The following is a 26260-nucleotide window of genomic DNA, read 5'->3' on the forward strand; positions in this document are numbered from 1 at the left end:
AGAATAATTCTAGCTTTTTGTATTTTTTGTTTGCAATTTAGAAAAAAAGTATTGAAAAAAAAAAATAGCGTATTGGTATCGAAACAGAAGTAATGTACCTGTATCTGTTTCAAAATTTTAAAACGATAACCAGCCCTAGTCTTCTGAGACGTCTGAGACTGTGTCTGAGGTGTGAATCTGATGAAACGCTTCTTATCCAATGTGAGTACACAGACCACTCTCAAAGCTGCTGGAAGTCGTGATCTCTGTGACTCATCTGCTTCATCTCCTGCTGAACAGTTTCCACAGTACATCAAATCAGCATATGTGGTGGTGTGTGTTCACTGAAACTGAAAAACACCATCTCAAAGTCAGCCGCATTAATTTAAATATTCAGCATAATATGAAATACATGAGCCGTAAACATACTTATTCAAACAGCAGTTGACAGTCTTGCCTGTCAATCTGTGTCACCTGCACTTCTTGCACCTCTTCAAAGTATAGAATTCCCATGTAAGACATGTAAAGAGGGAGGGGGAGGAGGGTGATGCCCTTCAACCTCAACCAGCAACAAACATTTTTTTTTAGTTGTTTTTTTTTCAGTCACAGTGAAGAAGGGGGAGTTAAAGAGGTGGCGTGCTCCATGCTATGCTCAGCCCTGTTGCTATGCAAGCACTGTGCCCACCCCTCATCCCCTCATTTCCTCATTTCTCTTTCTGAGCTGAGCTACACTAAAAACACTAAACGACAGGAGGAGGGATGGAGCACTGCCACAGCTGAAGATGGATACAGGAAAACAGAAGCCGTATTTATTCTCTCTCTCTGTGTGTGTGTGCATGCATGAGTACACACTGCAGGGCATGTTAACACAGGGGCGAAGACTGATTTAAAGCAGTGTGTAAAATATAGCTTTCCTGCTCGGCTTGACAGATCGCGCGTGGCTGGCTTCAGGTTTTCATGGCTTGCATGGCATCTCCTTGCAAAGCCGCACAGTAGAGCGATGAGACGGCTGGAGACACAGCTGGATTAAAGCACTCCCACACACACACAACCCTCAGGAGAGTGGAGAATCAGAGGACACACACACAAACACACATACACAACCCTAGCAAACGACTCCTGCTTTATGTCCTCCATTACTCGGTCCTCATGCTCTCATGTGACTGCTAAATTGAGTTATCTGCCAAAACCGACATCGAGAGACGAGCATACACTGATAAAACAAGAGAGAGTAAAATATATATCAGACAGACAGACACATGTATAGACAGACAGGCAGGCAGGCAGTCACGTTAGGCTGTACCTTTTGGATCGGCGCAGCATGCTCCTCTCAGGCATGGAGAAATTGGAAAGCACGGTCCAGAAAGAGTCAGACATGATCCAGGATCTTCACTAGCATGGCTTTCACGCAGAGACGCTGCCTGCTGTGGAGCTAGCTGCCGGACGAGCGAATGAAGGACTGACAGCTTACGCTGAAGGAGTGTGTGCATGTGTGTGCACACGCTCGTGTCCCCAGCTGACACAACGCTGTCACTACTCAAACGCCTGCCTGCAACCTGTGACACTGCTAGAGGTAGACTGAGCAGCAGTATCAGCAGCAGCAGCAGCAGCACAATTCAGCCGTATTCTTCATCCTAACATGCTCTCTCTCTCTCTCTCTCTCTCTCACACACCCCCCTACTACTCATACACAATCACTCTCTCTCTCTCTCGTTTTCTCCTCTCTCTCTCTTTCTCTCTTATGCATGTTCAAAGCAGCCGGCTGGTGGAAATACATGGTAGAATGCTAGTGTGCACAAACAGCACAGCCAATACTCATACTGTTAAGCCAAGCTCATGTTAGCATGTTGTAGCATGACAGCATTAGCCAGCACTAGTCTGGATCACTTTACCATTACTTTATAACTTTATCATCTCCAATACTCTGTACCTTCATAAGTCAAGGTAAAAGGCTACAGCTTTCTTTCTGTATTTCAAGTTCAACACACACATAGACGCACAAAAAATATCCCAGATTTTTTATATCAGGCCTCTCAATGACAAGTTTTTGCAAAATATCAAAATAAAAAAAAGAGTGTAAAGAGAATAAGAAAGTGTGACAAAAAAGAGTGAATAAACAACAACACTTTAAGCAGGGAAGACATATATCTCTCGCATTAGCCTGCACATTTCAAAATGTATATAAAAACACCAAATATGGCAAAAAGATGTAACAAGGTGAAAAATGAGAATGTGAATAAACTGACACCTTAAGTAATGAAGACATACACACATCTCTCTCTCTCTCACTCTCTCCACTAGACTAGTCTAAATGAATGGTAGTATGCTAGTGTGCACAGCACAGCCAATATTCACTCATACAATATTTCAGATTCATACTGTATGTAAGCTTGTATGTAATGTAATGTTGTAGCATGATGGCATTAGCCAGTACTAGTCTGGATCACTTCACCCATCTCTAATATTCAGTAACTTTATAACTCAAAGGGAAATAGTTACAACTTTCTTTTGTTTACACACAAAAAAGCACATTTGTATAGCAGGCTTTCCATACATTTTTTGCAAAACTTAAAAATGTATGTTAAAAACATAACCAAGATTGCAAAAATTTTTTACTCGATAACAAGGTAGAAAGTGAGAACGAATGTGATGAAAGTTAAGGCATGCATCTCTCTGGCTCTCTCTGTCCCTCTCTCTCTCTCTCTGTCCCTCTCTCTCTCTCTCTCTGTCCCTCTCTCTCTCTCTCTGTCCCTCTCTCTCTCTCTCTCTGTCCCTCTCTCTCTCTCTCTGTCCCTCTCTCTCTCTCTCTGTCCCTCTCTCTCTCTCTGTCCCTCTCTCTCTGTCTCTCTCTCTCTGTCTCTCTCTCTCTCTGTCTGTCTGTCTCTCTGTCTGTCTCTCTGTCTGTCTCTCTGTCTGTCTCTCTGTCTGTCTCTCTGTCTGTCTCTCTGTCTGTCTCTCTGTCTCTCTCTCTCTCTGTCAGCAGTAGACTGGTTCAAATTCATGGTAGTATGCAAGTGTGCAGAAACAGCACAGTCAATACTTATCTCCAGCTCAGCTTTGCCGAGTTTACAACCACTACCAATAGGATGCTACTGATCACAAATTAGTAGATAGCAGGCACCACAAGTAATAGCAACTGTGTAAAATTGCTGACAATTTTATCCTATTCCTCAGATACAAAGCTCACACATGTTAACAGGTTAAGAACACTGAACCTACACATGTGAATATGAATGTGAGCATGCGAAAGTTGAAATGCCTTAAAATTTCACAAATGTGGTAGCTAAGGTTCCCCAATCTAAGCTGAAACCACAGAGAAAATTAGCCAGCTCTTCATCCGTCTTGTAGTCCTTCTAGGCTCCAAGCTATGTCTAAGCTGTCTTCATCTATAAACACACTGCAAGGATGCAGAAGCTGCAGCACACTGTTTGCGCCTGTGATTGTGTTCCATACCTGCCAACCTGGGTGTGGAAATGGGACGGGCAAATGGGTAGTGGGCAAGATCAGAGGGTGAAAAACAAACAGACTGCAGCTCTTAATTTAAATATCATGGAACTGAAAATGCTGATTAACTGCTGGTAATTTAAGCTTGGAAGTAAATGTAATAAACCAACAGTGAGTGAAACACTATTACTACAAGCAATCTGTAAACAGATTTGATGGGTGTGTCTTTGCCCCAGAAAGGGAAGATTAAAGAGGAAAACTTCAATCCCCAGAGAAACTGTCAGAATGACAGGAGATTAATGTCTGCCTAGATAAAAAAAAAAACACACACACACATACTCACACACAAATAGACACATTTATAAAGACTTATATGATGAGACATGATCAGCGGGAACAGATTAAGTCTAGCAAGAGAGAGATTTCCCCCAAATACAGATGTTCTTATCATCATCTTGCAGCTGAGGTGTTGGACAAGGTTGGATAAGGGAGGAACGAGGTGGATTTGGTGCAGACACAGTAATGGAGAGATGGATGTGGGGTAGTGTGAGGTTAGAGGGGGTTGTGATTGTGTGACGGGGCTAGTTAGAATGCTCTGCACTGTGTGTGTGTTTGCACACACACACACACACACACACAAACACACGTGTGCGCCGAGAGCAGAAGCAGTGAAGCATAAGAAGCACTGTGTCACCTTGAGCTAGCGTACAGCAGGGGCTCCACACACACACACACACACACACACACCACAGCCAGAATAGAATACCCCATACACACACACACACACACACACACACACAGATATTAGATAGATAGATGCTGAGAAAAGGGAACTAAGAAAATGAGAAAGAACCTGAATACTGAAATTCTAATCAGGATGCTAAAGGCAACAGAGAGCTCTGCAACATCTGTGAGGCCCTTAACACAGCAGAGAACATTAAGCATGACTGAGGTCATGGTTAAATTACAGAGCTGGAAATGATTTTACTTACAGCAGCAGGTTACACAGGCTGCTCACAGGCATGGTTTGTCAGAGCTGAGCTAAAGGACGGCTGTAAGACTGTTTCCATCACCACATATATATTTTTTCAGCAGGGTAAAGATAGGTTAATATATTGCATTTGGATTTGTTAATCTTAAAGGACAGAGTAAATAAATGCAGAAAAAGCAAAGATATAGGTAGGAAAAACAAATTAGCACTGACAGAACTCAAATTAGAGAGCAATTAGGATTGACAGTAGAGATGTGCCATATCGTATCGTACCTGATAATATCATCATCATCAACATTTTTGAATATCGTGAATGATATTATTCCCTGAAAAATAGTACCATATCACCCACCCCTAATTATCACATCAGGGTTCTACTTTTTAGCTGTTTTAAGCAAAAGAAAAATTCACACATTTCTCATTTATATATCTACTAGAGAAAGTTTATATCTGTCCAGTATCATTTATTTTACTTTAATCCTGGATATATGGAGATGATTGGAGTTCTGTTACAAATCTGCTAAAATTCTTGTATTTTTTTTAATATCTTTATTTTTATTTTTTTAATATTATCATATTATCGCGATAATAACATGAACTATCGTGATATTATTGCAGGGCCATATCGCCCACCCCTAATTGACAGGAGTGAAATATCCCACCTCCACATCAATAAAGTTTGAAAAAAGCTAGACAGCATTTAGAGGAAATAATTCTAAGCCAAAGAAAGCAACTCATGACTCTGACAATGAAACAGTGCGTATTGGTTTAAAATCTAAAGCTACAGTCTCAAAATTACATGCTGAATTATCTATTGTTTTTTTTCGCTGAACTCTGGGGTCCTCCAGTAATTTTAGTCCTGTCTGGACGCACATCTCTGAGTTTCAACACCACACATTTAATAAACAAGCTATTTGTCCACTGCTACACCGTAATTACACTTCGGGCGTGCGTTTCCATGGAGAGCCACGTAAACACAACAGCGAGTGGAAATAGAGAAGCTACCGAATGCGATGTCATGTGACCAAGAAAGCCTAAAAAATTCACTGGTCCTCCTTATTTTTTCGATTGCAGTCTGGATGCAAGAGTTTTATCACTGAGTAGAAGTGTGAAATACTTTTCACAGACGTCCCCCTGAGAAGCTAATCTCATGCGGATAGGGCTTTCAACTCATTGATTAAACCCTTGCACATACAAGAAAGAAAAACATGTATTGTCGTTCCAAATGGGAATAAAATTACAGGGGACCTTCCATAAAAGAGAAAATTACCCCTTGAATTACAGCGCGCTTGCAGGAAAGCGCAATGACTCCGTTTTGATACATCAGCTCACAGACGCCTTGTGCTGCAGACATCACCCTTTGGAGAAATGACAGGAAAGAGTGTCATCTACCCACCCAGAGAGAGCAAGGCCAATTGTGCTCTCACAGGGCTCCAGCAGCTATTGGCAAGCTGCATGACGGGGATTCGAACCAGCGATCTCCTGATCATAGTGGCAGTGCTTAGCCTGCTGGACCACTCAGCACCCCATTACGCATTACTGTTACAAATAGGTTAGATTAAGCTATCAAACTTAAGTTTCATATTTGCTATTTCATAGCTCATCATTTTAATTTGCATTCACAGGTGCACAGTCATTAGCTTATGCCCAGTCAATCTCTGGAGAAAAAAAAAACAAAACAAAAAAACAAACAAACAAAAAAAAGACAATATCTCAGTAAAAATCATCCAAAACAGAAGCTAAATAATGTGTGCAATTTGGTCTTTCATCTACTCGACTTCTCTCAGCACCATTAATCCTGTGTTTGATGGGTTCCACTGAGTTCGAGAACATTGGAATTAGGAGTTCTACCATGGTTCAAATAAAGCATTTAACTCTGTCTATGTCTGAAGAAACACAGCAGTGAACCTCGTTTAAAGAACACAAGCGTGTCAGCTCTGTAATTAAAGTCAAAGGCCCTGAGAAAGACCATGGTGAATGAACAAACAAAGACACACACACCCCCCCCACACACACACACACACACACACACACACACACCGCACACACTCTCTCTGAGTTTTCTGACATTACAAGGTGCCTCATTATCAGTGATTTGGCTCTTCTCCACATCCCTGCGCATAGGACGACCTGCACGCATACACTCACACATATATGGACACATATAGAATAAGCCTTAATGCCTAAATGCTCAATTATCTGGTGCACCTATAAAAAAAATAGTTGTGAGAATTGCACTATAACAAAGCGTGATATTAAGCCTCAAGTTTCAAACGTCGTCATTATTTACTGACTAACTCCACTAAGAAAGATCTGATCACTACAATGGATTTCCTATCACAACCACTTTCTGCATTAGACACTAGTCTACAGAATGGTTCCTGCAATCATTCTCAAACAGTAAAGCAAGAAACACAGCAGTTCATAAAGGCTGGAAGTGATGAATCCCTATATATTCCCCACAAAATATAGACCAATCAGGGATTTTGTGGCTAATTTTGCTATCGTCTTTTAGTATGATTTGTGGATAACTGACATCCTTCACTGTTGAAGCTGGAGTCCACATTAAACACTACAGTAAAACTTCGCAATGCATCATCATGCCAGGCTTCTGTAATGTTTTGCATCTCACAATATAATGTACATTAGAGTCTGGATCAAGTAAAAGAACAAACAAAGCAAAAAGAGACAATTTAAAACCAAAAAATACAAAAATAGTAAAATGTAAATTGGAGTCAACTACAATTAAAATTCTGTCCTGTCCTGAACTCTATTACTAGTCTTCTAATTGCAATACACAGAGTGTCATTGTGGAGCTCAGATCGGATCTTACTGTACTTTTAATGGTTGCTGAATATGCTCTGTACTGTTTGCCACATTATACATAGTTAGTGGTGTTTGTTAGCCCTGTTGTGCCACTGTGCTTATACTCACTGCATGAGCTAAACGATATACTCTCGGCTGAATGCCGAATGCATAATTAAGGTGAATATCGACCAACATCGATACTATAGATAAACAATTTCAGAATCATCTCTATTGCCTGCACTAAATTTCTCACTAGTAAAGAATCAATAGTGAGTGGACTGGTCTAACAGTGTCAGAGTCTCTTTTGATGTGAGACTTGAGAGATTATTTTTTTTCATGCAATACCAGCTGAAGTGTATTAGCACACAACCTTCAAACTTCATGCCATTTTCTTTTAAACCATTAGCAAAATGTGACTCCCTTCCACTCTAAAGAAAATGCAGATGTAATAGTTATTTTACTGACAAAAGTTGAGTTTTTTATTTTTTATTTTTAAATGCAAGAGCATTTACAAATAAGAAATAAAACCCAATCAATCAAGCATAGTGGGTTAGTAACACTTTACACACCAAGAACAGCCAGAGTCAAGGCAAGGGTTAGTGTGTTAGTGTGTCTACACACACACACGCACACACCATCATAGTACCTCCTTACCTCCAGAGGAACGGGTTGGGGTTACCACCAGCACCCGGGGACAGACCCAGGACTGGGGCTGAAACGGGCTCCTCCGGACCCCCAGCAGTGGACAGGAGAAGGGAGGAGGGGGCGGAGATGGGGGAGAGGAGATGCTGAAGTAAGCTGCTGTTGCCGTGGCAACGGAACTGAGCAGTGGGCCAGATTCTAGGGATGGAGTGAGGCCGCAGCAGCAGGAAGAAAGGAAAGGAAAAGGCCACAGTGACCCGTCAGACTGGTCAGATAGCGATCGTATCATGTGCTGGTGTAAGCTGCACATGAGAGCGTATACTACCCACAATGCAACACTCTACTCTCTCACAGTGTGTAAAGACATACTGACCTACTGTCTGAGCTCTGTGGTTCCTAAACATGACCAGACTCTCTCATTGAGGTCCATTTACTCAGGTTAACTCAACCTCCTCTACTCTCTACACAGACTGAGGAGAATTAAAGAGGCAGTCCTGAACTGAAAAAACAAACTAATAAAAAAAAGACAGAAAAAAGACAAAAAGACAGAAAAAGAAAGGAAGAAAATGCAGACAGAAAAAAAAGAAAAGAAAGAAAAGGACAACAGGACAGACATACAAAAAAAGAGAAAAATAAAGACAGAAAAAGTCAGTCAACAGGAAAGAAAGAAAGAAAGAAAGAAAGAAAGAAAGAAAATACAGTGACAAACAGAAAGTGAAAAAAAAACAACGGAATACAGAATGAAGAAAATTTAAAACAAAAGGAAGACAAAAAGAAAAAGATTTTTTTGAAACCGAAATATGAAAATGAAAATAGACATGAATGAAAGGAAAAAAAGGAAAGAAAGTAAAAGAGAATAGAAAACAAGAAAACAATTTAAAATTAAGAAAAACAGAAATAGAAATAACGCAGAAAAAACTACTGACAGGCAAACAGACAAATAACAGACAGAAAGAAATAAAGATAGAAATAAATAAAGAAAGACAAAAAGAAAGAAAAAAAGAAAGAAGGAGGAGAGTGTAAATAAAAGAGAGCTGACAGTGAGAGTGACTGTGTGTATGTAAGTGTGTGTGTGTGTGTGTGTGTGTGTGTGTGTGTGTGTGTGTGTGTGTGTACAGCTGCTGCTATAGAGGCTAATGGAGTGTATAGAGATGTTCTCATTCTGTCACAGTCGTTCAGGTAGCTGCGCTCTGATACGTTTCTCATCCAACTTCAGACTCCTACATCTGCATCCTACATCACGCCTTACAGAACAGCAGCTCAGACCTGAGGAGAACCCAAACCCAACTCTCCTTCTTCTTCTACATTTCTCTTTTAAACTCTGTGCTGTGTTTATTTCAGCTGATTCAGTTACAGCAAGGCCTGTCATTCCAAATGGCAAATATAATTACAGAGCACCTGCTCTGAATCACTGCAGCTCAACTCAGACAGACTGAGACAGAAGAAGTATGAGGCATTTAAATTAGATCCACTACACTCACAGAACTCTTCAAATCTTTACATTAAAGCAACAGTCTGTACGCTTTTTGGGATTGAAATGGTTCTCTGGTGAGAATGTGTGATTGCATCGGAGTTTGTGACTGCACCATTTTGATATCTCTCTATGTTCACAGTAGCTATCATTGCTCAGGTAGCCAGCAAAAGCTTTCGTTATTTGATTGCTGGGACCTACCAGATAACTTTTTTTTTATTATTAATATAGTTAGTTGCCTTTGCAGGAATGGTAGCCAATCCCACTCAGAAATACTACTGCTTTTCTGGACTTTTAGAGCTTTTAAAACGTGTGTAAGACTAAGCTTTGGATTGCCCATACATGTATAAGTTGTGAGGTGTTATCTTGTGATTAAGAGTTAAAAACATAAAGCAGCATGGTCTTTTTAAGGGTGCTAGATAAGCCTGATAGTGGGTACCAGATGGATGGGACAGTCTTAAGTGGACATATAATATTCCTCGATCCAAAATGTCACATGTTTACTAGGGCTGCAACTAATGATTATTTTGGTAGTCGTCTAATCTGATGACAATTTTTTTTTGATTAGTCGATTAGTCAACAATTATTTCAACGATTATTTCACAATTATTTAAAAACAACAGAAAAACAGCTAAACATTAGGTTTAAAAAGACATTTAAATGTCCAGATGTTTAAACATAAATGACTGTTTTATTATTTATTTTGTTATGTTGCACATTGCTGTTTTAATAGTGCACAAGGCTGCTACCCAAAAAAGACACTAGATGGCATTACATATACATCTTATTTAAATTATTTCAAATTGACCATTAGTGCCTAATGTGGTAAGATATTGTAAATGTGATGAATCGAACCAATGACTGACCATAGACTAAACTAAAACTGGCATAGGCCTCTCTGCTGTAAAAAAAAAAGAAAAAGAAAAAAGAAAATCGAGAATCGAATCGAATCGTGACCCTAAAATCGGAAATAAAATCGAATCAGGGATTTAGAGAATCATGACACCCCTAGTCCTAATATGGTCTGAATGCTCTCTGACACACAGTGAAAAGCACTGTGATTGGTTAAAGAGCATGTTGGCATATTGGCAGCCTGCTGCAGTCTGAGGGCTGAAAGTTCATTGTGTAACTGACACTAGATTGGTTTGAGTGATCACTGTTCAACAGCCATCACTCACTCCTCACCAGCTACTCTCTGAGTAACGGCTCAAACGGCTGGAGCCGAGCAGTGCTGCCGGCCACTGGGACTGGCCAAGTACCATTTGGCTAAGCTCCACACAGACAGCATTCTCAACAAAGCTAGCCAGATTAGAGGGCACCAGTATGAGTGGAGTTGGGGAGCAGGCCAGGATGCTGGGCCCTACAGGTCTGGAAGTGAAGAATGAGTGGACAGAGACAAGTGAAGCTGACCCAGTACTGACCCCATATCTCTCACACTCACTGAGCTGTTTCTATCAGAGCCTCTCTGGACAGGGTTTGCAGGGCATTGGAAGCAGTCTGTGACTGTCAATCAGAAGCACTACAGATTAAAGCTAAAGTGATAGATGTAACGGAGATAAAAGAGGAGGGAGGCGTGGTTTATTGGGTTTTTATCTAACACCAGCTGTCCTTTCACTGTGTGAACATTTCATTATGCATGGAGCAACAGAAATACTCTTTAATTACTTGGTGTATAATTTCATTACTTAACAGATGTTGCGAATGGTCCAATTTCTTCCTATATCATCATGTCAAAGATTTTTAGAACTTTGGGTTTTTGTTATAACAGAGGCAATGAAGCAGGGTATATATAAATATATATAAATATATAAATATATATATATATATATTTATTTATTTTGATTCTGGTACTACTGCCAATGGTCATGTTTAGGAACCAAACAAGAGCTTGCATTCTAAACACTAGGGTTTAGATCTATGTACAATTGCTAACACATACACTATATAGACAAAAGTATTGGGACACATGTTGAGTTAAGTGTAGTAACTAAACCAACTGTCGAGATTAGGCTTTCAAAAAGATTGATCAATGACGTGATTGCATTAGGTAGGCAATCAACCTGTATTCAGAACATGAGTGAGATCAGGATGTCCACAAAATGATCACAGCCCCTTGTTATCCCGACTCTCTAACTCATCCACAAAAGTATTGAATAGAGCAACCATCATTCTATTGAACACCACCGTTGTTTAAACAGACGTTTGTCTCTGATAATCTTTTTTTTTTTTAGCTTATCAAAAATTAAAAAATTAAAATAAAGTAGTCTCCCACTCCTATGCTAAAATACTTCTGCTGATATGATGAAAACCCTTCTAAAAACTCAAATGTAAAGTGCAAAGTCTTTTTTTTTCTAAGGGGGATCAGTGTGGCTGGGTTCCTTGGGTGCATCGTTGGAAGCAAAGTTCTCAAAGCAGTTGGCTTAATTTTGTGTTTGTATTATACAATGTACACATTACATGGGTTGTTGGAAGACAAATGGGACAAATGTGACTTAGGTAAGAACCTGTATTTTAAAAGTGCCAACAACTACTCAATTACTGCTTAATCTTTAAGCTTGTGTTAAAAAGTACTAAAAGCACCCTTAACAACTTAAATATCTATAAAAAAGGAAAGGGGCTTTATAGAGGCAATATTATTTCATAACATATTAAAATATTAATTTAGTCTGCTGTCTAAATTTTGCATGTGCTACAGTAACATTATTGTTTTTATATCATTAAAAAAAAAGCAACAACTTTAAAAAAAAAAAAAAAAAATAGTATTCTCAAAGTTTAGCAAAAATCTGCATACACGCTCTCTTCTGTTGTGGGTCGGATAAAGAGACTCACTGTATGTGCAGGTGAGGTGCTCCAGCTCTTTCCTTTCTTTTCTTCATGCCTGCAGTGGTTTGAGAAGCTCAGCAGGCGAGCATGAGAATATTTCAGTGGAGCATTCAGCAATGACCAAAAACTCCAGTCACCTCTGTTTTAGAACCATCACCAGTAATCTGTGATCTGCGATGATCTCCAACATTTACCCTGTCTTGACTGATCAATGATCTACCCAAAAACGCTCAAATTTCCCTCAAAGCTTCAAGACCAGTCCATGGGTTTCGGCAGAAGGATGTCCAGCAGAATAACAAAAGTGAGCAGAGTGGGCTGTAGACAGTTGCTAAAAGTAGTCAGGAGTCCGAGAACATATCCATAGACAGAGGTCAAGAGAGAGGCTGCATTTCGCTCCACTGAGTAGTAGTGAACTTATTAGGGTCTAATCCAGAGACTGAAGCTCTTGTCCAATGAAAAAGACAAGATGGATAGTGGAAGAGAGCACTGCCTTAATGCTGCCATTGCCTTCCTCTCTCTATCTGCTTCTTTCTGCCTCTCACTGTAGCTACTGGGAACAGGGCATTCCCATTATTTCACAAGACCCTGGAGGTGGGGGTGGGGGTGCAGCTGTCGCCCACGACTCATAGTATCCATCTCTGTCCGTATACACAAACACACATACACACACACACATACACATTCTTCCCAGAACCAAAAGAACATCAAACTGTTCCCAGCACAAGCTGGAGGCGACGTGCCAGAAGTCAGACAATAGCCAGGATCAACAGAAAGCTCTGATATGATCACTGTAGCATCCAACGCTAAGACGAAGGTCTCGAGTGCTGACGTACTCGCTACAGGACAGCCTAATGCAATTACACTGACACATGATCTATTACTCTGTATTAGAGACAAATAAGCATGTGTGTGCATGTGTGTGTGTGGGGGGGCTGTTCTCTGATTGACACAGAGGTAGAAAAGTAAGCTTGATTTGATTAAGACTTTAATCCAGGCCTGCAGCATTGCAGGTTTAGCTGGGGGCAACAAACCCACTGAACTTCTCCAGTGCCACTTTGGGAATGACAGCATTGAAATACATGTGTGTACACACACACATACACACATGCACAAGCTCACACACATACACACACTAGGGGTGTGCCATATCATACTGTGTGCAAAAATATCGGCAATATTAACTATATTATACCCAGAAATACCGCACCATATCACTCAATCGTATTTATCACATCAGGGTTCTACTTTTTTGCTGTTTTTTAGCAAAAGAAAAAAAATTCACACTGTTCTCAATTTCCATTATATATCTACTAGAGACAGATTATATCTGTCCTGTATCATATATTTTACTTTAATCCTGGATATATGGAGATATTTGCAGTTCATTATTAGTATCATGACACTTTGGATTATTGACTTCTGTTAAAAATCTGATTAAATTCTTGTATTTTTTAATATCTCAGTTAGGGATGTGCCATATCATATCGTATGCAATTATAAAACACACACACACATATATATATATATATATATATATATATATATATATATATATATATATATTGTTGCAGTAGTGAATTCTTGAATTCTTTTTATTCAGTTTTTTTTTTTCATATCGCCAAGAGTATCGTTACCGCAAAAAAAAACAAAAAACAAAAAAAACATGAAATATCGTGATATTATTTTAGGGCCATATCGCCCACCCCTAGTACACACACACACACACACACACACACACACACACACACACACGCACTAAAGGTGTGCCATATCATATCATACCCAATAATATTGGCGATATTAATGATATTATACCCTGAAATATCGAACCATATCACTCACCCCTAATTATCACATCAGGGTACTACTAGTGGGCCTAATTCAGCGAAACACTGACGAAGGAAGGTGCCTGCCTGATGACCCCTGAGAAGAGCTTGCACTGAAGTTTGTGTTAGAGTTTGGATGAAGGGGATTGGTGTGGTCCTGCTCTTGTAATAATTTGTCTCATGAGTTTTTGTAGACGTCTGAGTACTTGGCAGTTGAGGCACGGACCATGAACATAGTTCGCTATGCTTCTGGATTCTTGTCGAGCCAGTATCGGATGGTAGTGGTTGCTGTGTTCTGCTCACGCAACTTATAATGTGATTTATTGTGTGTGATTGTGCTTAGGTAAGTGTGTTGTTGCCATAGTTAAAGGAAGTGAGCTTAGATTAAGGAGGGATTCTGTTTGTTCATAGGTTATTTTTTGGTAGGTCTGTTACTTGGCAGTTGAGGCAATGGACCATGAACATAGTGTTAGGCTGTGCTTCTGGATTCTTGTCGAGCCAGTATCAGATTGTGGTGGTTTTGCTATTGTTGTTAGTTGAGTGAGTAGTAGTTCCTGGCTGAGCCCTATGCATAACCCCAGCTGTTAGGGGCAGGATTTGTCAATTTCCTGTATTATATTACTCTTGCTGTTTTTTTTAGCAAAAGAAAAAAATTCACACTGTTCTCAATTTTCATTGTATATCTACAGATTATATCTGTCCAGCATCATTTATATTACTTTAATCCTGGATATATGGAGATATTTGCAGTTTACTATTAGTATCATGACACTCTGGATTATTAACTTCTGTTAAAATTCCTGTTTTTTTATCTCGATTAGAGGTGTGCCATATCATATAATATATTATATGCAATAATAAAATTTTATTTTTATTTTTTTGAAGTAATGTATTCTTGAAATATATCTATTTTTAAATTCAGTGTTTTGTCTTATCGCCAAGAGTATTGTTATTGCACAGAGACTGTAAAAAAAGATGGACGCTGTGTCTCCGTTCTCATTCATTCAATGAAAATGAAGCCAAAATCTTCCGCCATGTTGGCGATCCTGACACCCGATTCTGCACAGTAGAGACCAGAGGAGGGAGAAAGACTGTGGATAGCAATCTACTCATTTAAATAACCCCGCCCCTGTGCCTCGCGGTCACAGACTGCAGAGCGGGGCGAAGCGGAGCTGACGGTCTGTTATTGGTCCCGCCCATAACCAGCCCTTTTACAATAACCACACCTTTTTTGAATAGAGCTGAATAACGTTTTAAAAAACGAATTCTGTGGGGATATAAAAATTTAACAATATAAGCAGAGGTTACACTAGCTGTTGCATTCTGTTTGCGAAGTGGAGTCGGATTCAGCAGGGAGTCGGATTTGGCACAACAGCGGCAGCGCCCGACAACTCGTGGTCTGTGGCGTTAGTTCTTGTTTAAAGCGCTCATGCTAGCAGCAAAATACGACACAAAACACTGAGATCTAAGCTCTATCGCATATACCATGAAATTTCATGATATTATTTTAGGGCCATATCGCCCACCCCTAACACACACTCATTGACACTGACTGATTGATTGACACCCGTACATATACCGGTAATCTATGATTACCATACACATTCAAAAACACACACACAGTATAAAGCTCCACAAACTGTCCACCAAGCAGCCAGCTGTAAAACACACTCACTCCTTTATAGTGATGCTGCTTTCCTCATGAGAGTGCAAATATTCTCTGGTGGCAGCAAGCAGGTTAAAAATAGTGCAGCATAGTGTGTTCAAATAGAGCTGAGATCCTCAGCTGTTGGAGTGCACACGTCCTGCCCATGTGTCTGCAGCCTACTCACCTTTACCATTAACCATTAAAGGTCTCATTCCATCATTTTTTTCATTCATTTTAAAATGTCTAGTTGTGGTCTCCAGTATGAATGAATGCCATGTGCTCCAGTGATCTGGTATAACGCTGCTTTAGTCCACTGGAAAAGTGGACGTGGAAAAACGATAAGATTTCGGCTCTTGTTTGTGAATATTCATACATGCAAACATTTCGCCTCTGATTGGCTTACAGCACTGCGACACCAGGAGGCAGCGAGACAGACAAGAGTGTGTAATGCCCTGCTAAGTGCAGTTCAGCTACTGACCTAGTCTTAGAGTCTCTGTAAAACGACTAAGACCTAAGTCTTATAAAAATAAATAAATAAATAAAATAGAATAAGCTGATGTACAGTTTCACATTAAAGGACTCTCCCCAATAAGCAAAATTATTGAGGGTGTGTCCGTTTATTGTAAGATAAGTCAATAATGTAATTATTGTGAAAGGCCTACTTGTTCACAATCAAATCAAATAAGGACTTGTATAATAAGACAAATGCAACTTTAATCTACAAATATATATATATATATTTTTTTTTAATATACCAACAACTTCCTTATTGACAAAATTATACAACCCCTTAAAGATTACCACTCTCAAGAGCAGAAGTTTTAAGCAGCTGTTTTCAATCGGGCATTGACAGCACCTGTAGATGTCAACAGAAACATAACCATAATAAGAGTCCCTATTTGATCTGATTGTGAATTAGCTAACACACTTAACTGCACTGGGGGTTGAATAATTTTGAACACAACTGTACATATATTTAAAAAAAAAATGTTTTTTTTTTTTTTTGCCCACAGCTGCGCATATATACAGTATATATATATGTATATGTATATGTATATATATATATACATATACATATACATATATATATACATATACACACACACACATATACATGGACCAATAGAAATACTCCGAAATGACTCAAAATTAATAATAATATTTGTACACTGACTTTCACTACAAGTTGAGAGGGGTTTTCCCTTCTCCAGTAAAGTTGCCTTTTGGAGTCACAAGTTTACTGTTTGTAATACAAATGGCTTTGTTTAAAAAACAAGCTTTTTCACAGAATATCATAAAATACCTCAGCTGGGAAACCACAGAATAAAGTCTTTGTTACTGACCTGATTCACAATGGCAGTGACTCTATGCTCTGTATTCTAAAGTTCAGAGTGGGCTTTCTTTAATACTGTAGTATAAAGAAAATCAGAAAATCACAAGACACAAATCAAGTAAGAAACCAACAACAGGTACTTACAAACTGCCTCTTCGGGGAAGACTCAGCTCCTTCTGCAAATAAGAAAAAGAAGACAATATGATTAGACATGACCTGGCTAAAATAATGCAATGATCTTAATATCATCAAAGCTTTACTTTAGCATATAACATGTCAGGCAACATATTATAAATTGATATTCTGCATATGTCTACTATTGACAAACTGCGTGATACATGGATACATATGTTAATTAAGTTCAACCCAGATCTTAATTCTTTGTCACATGGTTTTTGGAAGGTTTGCTCTCTGAAGTAGAACACTCATAGAAGAACCACTTTACTCCTCTATATTAGTGGAGAAAATTGGTATTAAAATGACAATTATTTCTAGTAATCAATGACATTATTTATATTATTTGTCATTTTTAAACCAATATACTCCACTAATACATTGGCAGGACAGTAAGTGCGCTTGCTGCTCCATGAAATTCACCACAAACCACTAGGTGGCAGAGGCGTACCATAAGGACCCATTCCTATCTAATGGTTAAACTGGTTTACCATTAAATTCTGGACAAAACGAGGCATCACTGTTTGCAGACACAACAAAGAAATTGCAAAAAACAAGAAACAAACAAAAACAAACAGTAAATATAAAAATATGAAAAAGACAAGAATGTGATTTTTTTTTTAGGTATAAAGGTATAAAAGTATACATATTGATTCCACAACAAACACAAGCTGACACTAAGACACACACAGGTGCACATTAAAGATGTGCTATATCATATTAGACACAATAAAGCCATACTCACAAATAAACAATAAATAAACAATCAATCAATACCACTGCAGTATTGAGAATGACCCACCACCCAAATAATAACTTCCATACATTTTTTTTACATTACTGAAACTGACAAAATTTAAAACTGATACATGTATATAAAACAAAACGTTTACATTTATATTGTTTAAAGAACCATTAAGGTTAAATTTAGTAGTAGTAACTCAGACATTAATGAAACATGCTGAGTCAGAGTTAAAGCACTGAAAGCTCTTATCAGCAGACATTTAGCCAATATGTTGTTATCTGAACCGTGTGGAACATCGAAGTTATACAATCTACAGGGTTCATACACACAACCAATACATTTCCATGACTTTTTCATGACTTTTCCATGTTTTCAAGGCAAATTTTCATGACCATACGATCTTTAAAACATCAGTGCAAAAATCAAACCAAAATATACTGATAAAAAAAAACACAATCTTTAATAATAATGAAATGCGTGTCAAATCCTGAGAGCTCCATTGTGTGGAGCTAATTTCCATGACTTTACCAAAATTTTCTGCGTGTTTTTCATTTTTCCAAAACTTATCCAGGCCTGGAAATTGCTATTTTCAATTTCTATTTCTTTTCCAGGTTTATCATGAACATACAAACCCTGAATCTATGTCAAGTGTGGCCTCCAAATCTTTACACCTCCATTCCCTAGTCCCATTTCCACACCCCTGGTTGTCAGGTATAAACAACTGCATGCAAACAGTGTGCTGCAGCCACAGAAACAGGGTGAGCTGGCTATTTTTCTGCTAAAAAGGTCATCACTGAGCTTCAGTAAGGTTGCTGACCATAGCTAGTAATTTAAAGTAATTTACCACCTGTACGATTCGTCGTCGCATGCCACCGTGTGTCAATCTCGCTCGCATTTATTACCGATTGTTTCTTTATGTGTTTTATCAACTCATTCAGAACAATAATGCAAAATACCCTGTGATATTGTAATATTATTTTAGGGCCATATTGTCCAGCCCTAGTTAAACATACATGCTTTCATACAAACACACAAAAACACACACATTCACTTCACACACTGGAAAAATTGGCCGAATGACAGCAAGCCTACCAGACTGATAGGGCAGAAAGGACAAACAGAAAAAGGCCAGTCCATCTGTCCCTGCCTGTAGGGAGCGGATACACTCCACTGTAAATATGCATGGGAGGATAAACACAGCAATACTGTAGACACACACACACACACACACACTGCTATGATCAGTATGTAAAGTAAGAAGCACTTTAAAACAGAAGAGCTGTCAATGCACTCTCACAAACACAGTCGACAGTGTGAATTATGATCTCTCCTCCCCACAGCAAAAACACCACCATCAAAAAAAAAAAGAAAAAAAAAAAGAGGAAAGAAATTTGCCTGAGGCTTCAGAATGCAGGTTACAGGACCCTGAGACGAGAAAAGGTGAAGCAGCATCTCCTGTTATGTTAAAAAGAGGTCGTGCAGGTCATGTTGTCAGTGGTAACAGGCCTCTCTGCTTTCTCTTTTTGACAGGTAGAGAGTGTATCAAAACAGTCGATATAAGCATTAGCTCTTGGCATACAGAGGAGTCATTAGCTTCAGCTGAAGGATCTGTTAAACCAAGCCATCATCCATTAACTGTGTGGGTGTGTGAGCAGAGGTCAGGCCTGTAGTGATACCCTGATTAAAACTAACACAAGCGCTAACACAAATACAGCGCAATGTGTACTGAGTACTCTTATTTTCAGCTATACTCTGTTGCTTTTATGATCACTGCCAGATGAAAATATTAAAATCTCTTTTGAGATAATATCGATATTATGTGTATCTGCCAGGTGTTCTTTACATTTTGCTAAGTTTTCATGATGAACATAACATGTATTACACTAATTTACCTCTACGCACTATACAGCTCTGGAAAAAAAATTAAAAGACCACTTCAGTTTCTGAATCAGTTTCTCTGATTTTGCTATTTATAGGTATATGTTTGAATAAAATTAACATTGTTGTTTTATTCTATAAACTACAGACAACATTTCTCCCAAATTCCAAATAAAAATAGCCATTTAGGGCATTTTAGAGCATTAAAATTGCTGAAAAAAGTGAGAGTTTTCAAACCTAAAATAATGCAAAGAAAACAAGTTCATATTCATAAAGTATTAAGAGTTCAGAAATCAATATTTTCTGGAATAACCCTGGTTTTTAATCACAGTTTTTAGGCATCTTGGCATGTTCTCCTCCACCAGTCTTACACACTGCTTTTGGATAAATTTATGCTGCTTTACTCCTGGTGCACAAACTCAAGCAGTTCAGTTTGGTTTGATGGCTTGTGATCATCCATCTACCTCTTGATTATATTCCAGATTCCAGGTTTTCAGTTTGGTAAAATCAAAGAAACTTACTTTTAAGTGGTATCTTACTTTCTTCCAGATATATATATATATATATATATATATATATATATATATATATATATATATATATATATATATATATATATATATATATATATATATATCAATATTGTGTAGCCCTAGTGGACAGACAAACAAGACGTCTCTGTCTATAAGGAATATGTGGGCTGAAGACCTTCGATAATTCCTGGGGCGCCTGCAGAAGACCAACACAGCACCTTTTTTCAAAGTGCGCACGTAGCAAAAAGCAGGCATACTTTTTAATTAGTGACTCGGGCAATGCCGGCCTGATATTGCCCCCGGCTGTATTTATGAGAGCCGTTCCCCTTCAATTTTTCCGAGATTGCCTTCCCTCAGCATCATCAAATCACTACCCTCCATCCTTCTGCTCCCTCTGTTCAACACCCTCTACGTCTATAAATAAGACGTAGCAGAAATGCGGAGGACAGGACAGGTGCAGAAAGACGAGGAGGGAAAAAAAAAGAATGATGAGGGGAAACACTTGAGGTGAAGGTGAAAATTGCAGTAGCTTAAAGCAACATTTTTAAAGGTGTGCTATTTAGCATATCTGCTATTGGTTGTATAATGAAAATGTCAACTAAACCAAAAATAAATAAAAAATAGCCAAATAGCAAATTCAGTTTGCTTACAGGCTCACAGACTGAAGGTGAACTTGCATTAGGTGAACTGAATCTAGCATTATGTCACTGATGTAGCTTTCTTATGCAGCAGCACAATTAACAGAACACTGTTGCGTTACATAATCAATTAAGCTATAAGTCATAAAAGGATGTATCAAAAGTCCAAATAAGCCACAAATACTATCAAGCAATCCTAAATGTTGATTCAAGAGCTAAAATAAATTCATATTAGGGCGCAAAGCGGTCCAGTGGACTAAAGCACTGCCACTATGATCGGGAGATTCAAATCCCGGTCATGCAGTTTGCCATTAGCTGCTGGAGCCCTGAGAGAGCACAATGGCCTTGCTCTCTCTGGGTTGGTAGATGGCATTGTTTTCCCACATCACTCTAAAGGATGACGTCGATCAGCAAAAAAAGCGTCTGTGAGCTGATGTATCAGAACCGAGTCACTGCGCTTTCCTCTGAGTGCGCTGTGATGCTACTCAGCAATGCTGCACCAGCAGCAGTTCTAAAAAAAAAAAAAAAAAAAAAAAAAGGCCATGGCTGACTTCACATGTGTTATAGCACCACTAGTGAGTAGCACCTGAATGGGTGGGACAATTGACTAAGCTAAAAGTAGAAATAATAAATGATAACAATAATATTAATGTAATAAGAAACAACAAACGGCAGGTTTAAGTTCATTTTTACACTCTCCTCACATATACTAAATTAAAGGGTACAACAACACTTAATGAGTTTACTATGGGTTTACAAACTATTTACACAGTCTGAGCTGAGCTGGCAGCCTTTCCTTGTGTTTGCTCACGTGCACTAATGAGTTATATTAAAGACTGGAATAGCACTCCTAAAGAAAAATCATGATTATAATAGCCTTGCTAAAGTAAATGTATCATGTTTTGTTGTATTGTCTGCTATGATATTAAAAATATTGTTTGTTCAATAAATATATTTAGACAGTAGTTTTGTATTGCAAGACAAAACATATCTAGACTTTTTAATTTACTCAATAGTGAAATAAAGTTAAAGGTATTCAGGCTTCAGTAAAATCTCTCAATGTGTACATGAAAATGTCAGAAAAGAATATTTATGCGAATGTGCAAAACTGCCACATTTAAGCAAATGCAACAGAAGCATGCTTTCTTGTTGCTTTGCAATTACTGTTAATCTGTACTGCATGTTGATAAGCTACTTACTCCCAAACTTTTTATGGGCTTTTTAAGACTGTGTGTGTGTGTGTGTGTGTGTGTGTGTAGTGCACTATCTAGAGCTCACAGCAGCACCTGCTCTCCCTTGTGTGCAGATTTACAAGTGGTGAAGAAGCTATTCAGCGCAAAAAAAAAAAAAAAAAAAAAACTTTAGGCTCTTCAGAAGCTCAATAGCACCCATGATTGTGCATCTCAGCACTGCTGCACCAGTGATGCATCTCACTAGTCAGTGTGAGGGGAGGGGGGGTATGAAACGTTTTTTTTTTTTTTCCTCGGCATAAGAGCACAATATTGAGTCAAGAGATTTTTACCAATATATTTTACAATCTACACCACATAAAAAATAAGCAGGACTGTGAACAGTTATTTCCCAGTGGGAAAAGTGAGAGATGGAAAAAAAAAAAAAAGTAGTGTCTTCTTTGCTCATCCTTATTATGAAGCTGCGGTTCAAAAGATACAGCAGCAGCTGTCACGCATACACACATATATACGCACACGCCCTCAGAGTCCAGGGTTCCGTCATTGCCATGGGCTAAAAGGGTGGGCAATGAAATTAGCTGGAGTGACAGTTTGGAGCGAGCCCTCTTGCTCTTGCACAAAAGCAATCTCCGCGATGGAGCCCATCAATATTCCTTAAGTCCATCGAGCATGACAGGGAGCCAGAGTGCAGGGAAATGTAATCAAGGAGATGGGGAGAGCAAACAGCAGCCTATAACTGAAATGGATGCGCTGGAGACAGATAGGAAGTCATTTGAAAATGGACGGTGATCAGAACGGTAGATAGAACTGCATGGGGGCAGTGATACTGGCCACTGAACTGCACACACAGACTAAGTATACAAGTAGGTGTACACTACTGTACTGTACTGTAGTAATACTGTATCAACGCTAGGGGGTATATGGAACAAAAAATGCAATTTTAATGTAAAGCCTACTAAATTTACATTGTACCTTAATTTGAGCACTTACTGTCCCAATAAAGTAGTACTCTGATGTGTGTGTTCACTTTGGACATTGTAGCGGAAGAAACTGCTACCTCAATCTACCTCCAGCCTTGTTATGTCACATAAGCAAAGTCCGCAGTGTAAAGAAGTTTCCTCTGTTGCTGGATGAAGGTAAAGCCATTTTTGTTTTTTTTGGGTTTTTTTTACAGTATCTGATTTAAAATTACTAACAAGACTAACAAATCTTAAAGGAGGAAGCAGAGTACGGGCATTTGACCCCACTAACAGGTTACCCCTCTCAAGAGTACTCGTACACTCCGTCCAATATAGTGAACACCACTTAATCTTAATTCTCACAAAAAATAAATCCTGTCACACAACATTATTTTAATATCCCTAACAATATTGTAAATATGTGAGCAAAAACTGTGTGGATAGCGCCCCTTTTTTTTTGTTGTACACTACTTAGGATGCCTACATTGAAGTGAACAAGGATGTTGCCATGTTCTCCTGATGTAATCAGTGTACGGATGCCCACACAGGACAAATGCCAGGTCATTTTACACCACTGGGAGCCGCTGGATGTCTCCAATAGACGGCACTGTGTACCACACAACCAGAATTTATACATAAGGCGCACTGTTGATTTTTGAAAATATTAAAAGGATTTTAAGTGCGCCCTATAGTCTAAAAATACAGTATACTGAATAACAACAACATATCGCAATGTCAATTTTCCCCTAATTATTGTGCAGCCCTACAGCTGCATATACTTTCATAAACATACAATCTCATTCACAGCTGTCGTCTAGGATCCCAAGTGCTATCGACATATTGACATAAGGATTGATCTTAAAACAACCCAGTCTACAATATATACAAAAGCATTAATGACCAGAATCAATCCAGACCAGATACAAGCTGTGCAGTGAATCAGCCTTCAGTTTTTCTCAGAGGAACAGACAAGGCCAAACCCACACTGCACATCACATCTCCATGGAGACTCCATGAAGAAGTCTGGCAGCATTGTTGAGCTGTGTGAATATTTTTATTTAACGAAAATTAAATGTTAAGGTATAAAAGAAGCAAAGTGATAAGAAACCTGTTCATTCAGACTAGAGACAAACCATTAAAAAGGCTCAGACACAAAGTCATTTCGGATGGCAAACACCACAGCCTGGCTTACAGCACCTCCTGCGCTGTGCAGGGTTGTGATTGACAGCTTTGGCCCTGGGCTTTGCCCCCCTTGGCCCCAAGGGAGCTCAGCAGGGGGTTCTGGGCAGCCTGGGAGAGTGACAGCCTGGAAATAGAGCGCGCAGGGTGGCAGCAGTGCCAGCACATGCAGAGGGCAGATCAGGAACCCCATTCGCTCTGTCTGAGCTACCGGCACGGCGGCCGAGGAGGCTGCAGATGCACAGAGTTAATCCCTGTGAAAACAATAGGGGAGAAAAGCAAAGACACGGAAAAGAGGGGGAAAGCTGAGGAGAGATCCTTTCAGCTGTCAGATTCACCATTTGGTCTTCACGGCGCACAATTACAAGAGGCAGCAAAAACAGACAGAGCCAACTGTCACCACAGAAACTCATTAGTGGCTGCAGAAACGCAGGCCAATGATTCAATAAGCAGTCTAAGTGAATTATATATCAAACATTTCTCCCCTTCTTATTCCCTGAAAAGGCAAGGCTAGACGAGTTTTTATATTTAATGGAGTATAATAAAATAATAGATTAGCGTGTCATACAGAGTGGGAACTAAGACTTTAATTGAAAGCATTTGCACTTTGTGAATCTTTAACTAGGAAAACTTTTATGTTAGGAATTCTTTACAAAATAAGAAACTTGGCTAATAAATATATACAATGATATTACAAAAGTTATGGGACAAGAACTATTATTATTACTATTATTAACTAACTGACTAAATAACTGAGTCTTGGTTCCTCCTAAGGTTTCTTTCTCTTTATGTAAGGGAGTTTTTCCTTGCCACTGTTGTCACCACAATATTTTTACATTACATTACATTACATTTGGCAGACTTACAATATTGAAGTGCAAATAATAGAAGAGGTTAAGTACAAAAATAATAGAAGTTAAAAATAAAGCATCTATAGATAGGGCCTTAAGGAGGTCAGAGGGAAATAATGGGATAGAGGAGCAGAGAAGAGGAAGAAGGAGATGAGGTTAGAATTAGTTAGTTTGTTAGAGGTGTTAGGAGAGTAAGTGCTCTTTGAAGAGCTCTGTCTTCAGGAGTTTCTTAAAGATAGCGAGAGATTCTCCTGATCTGGTAGTGGAAGGTAGTTTGTTCCACCATTGGGGAACTCTGTATGAGAACAGTCTGGATTGCTTTGTGTGAGTGTTTGGAAAAGCGAGGCGACGTTCATTGGAGGAGCGCAGCGGCCGGGAGGTAGCGTAAGCCTTCAGGAGCGAGTGCAGGTAGGAAGGAGCCTGTACTGTCATCACCTTGTAGGCGATTGTAAGCACTTTGATTTTGATGCGAGCAGCAACTGGTAGCCAGTGGAGCTCAATGAGCAGTGGAGTGACATGTGCCCGTTTTGGTTGGTTGAAGACCAAACGTGCTGCTGCATTCTGAATCATCTGTAGTGGTTTTACTACACAGGCCGGGAGGCCAGTTAGTACGGCATTGCAGTAGTCGAGGCGTGAGATTACCACAGCTTGTACCAGGAGTTGGGTGGCCTGTTGCGTCAGAAACGGTCAAATTTTTCCGATTTTTCCGAATTTTTCCGATTTTCCAATATTTGGCATCTCTGTGGTGTTGCTTATAGGAGGCGTGGACCTGATTTTCTATATATATATATACATATTTATTGTTTTTTCCTTTTTTCCAAAGAACATATAACCCAACACACTTTGCACACACCCCTCCATCAAGAGTAAAAAAAACAAAACAAACAAACAAAAAAAAACCACAGATAAAATATCTGTAGAATATATATAGCAGACATCAACATCCATCCGCCTACATAAAAAGTTACATACAAGCACTCAAGGCACCCCTACATAAAACTATGTAACAAATACCCATTCATTAGTTTATTTCAGGATAACTTACCTTTTATGAAAGAAATAGCTTCTGATCAGTATCAGATTGTATCTGCTTTAGAACGATGTAATCTGGCAGTGGCCCTCTCCAGCACCAGAACGCCAAGAAAAAA

At 39.1% G+C, this 26260-nt stretch overlaps 1 protein-coding gene across 8 annotated transcripts in view; it reads right to left on the reverse strand.

Moving 5' to 3' along the window:
• Positions 1-26260, reverse strand: part of mast2 (microtubule associated serine/threonine kinase 2) — a 212451-nt gene that overhangs the window by 66773 nt on the left and 119418 nt on the right. For 5 of the 8 annotated variants that reach the window (XM_022675850.2, XM_022675847.2, XM_022675849.2 and 2 more), the window contains one exon: positions 17110-17141. In XM_022675850.2, the coding sequence (XP_022531571.2) occupies positions 17110-17141 (32 nt within the window). Of the gene's footprint in view, positions 1-1282; positions 1519-7876; positions 8063-12164; positions 12721-17109; positions 17142-26260 lie in introns of those variants that run through there. The other 3 variants (XM_049479057.1, XM_049479058.1, XM_022675851.2) reach the window with 3 other exon arrangements.

Source organism: Astyanax mexicanus, chromosome 5, assembly GCF_023375975.1.
Source record: "Astyanax mexicanus isolate ESR-SI-001 chromosome 5, AstMex3_surface, whole genome shotgun sequence".
Lineage (NCBI taxonomy): Eukaryota > Metazoa > Chordata > Actinopteri > Characiformes > Acestrorhamphidae > Astyanax > Astyanax mexicanus.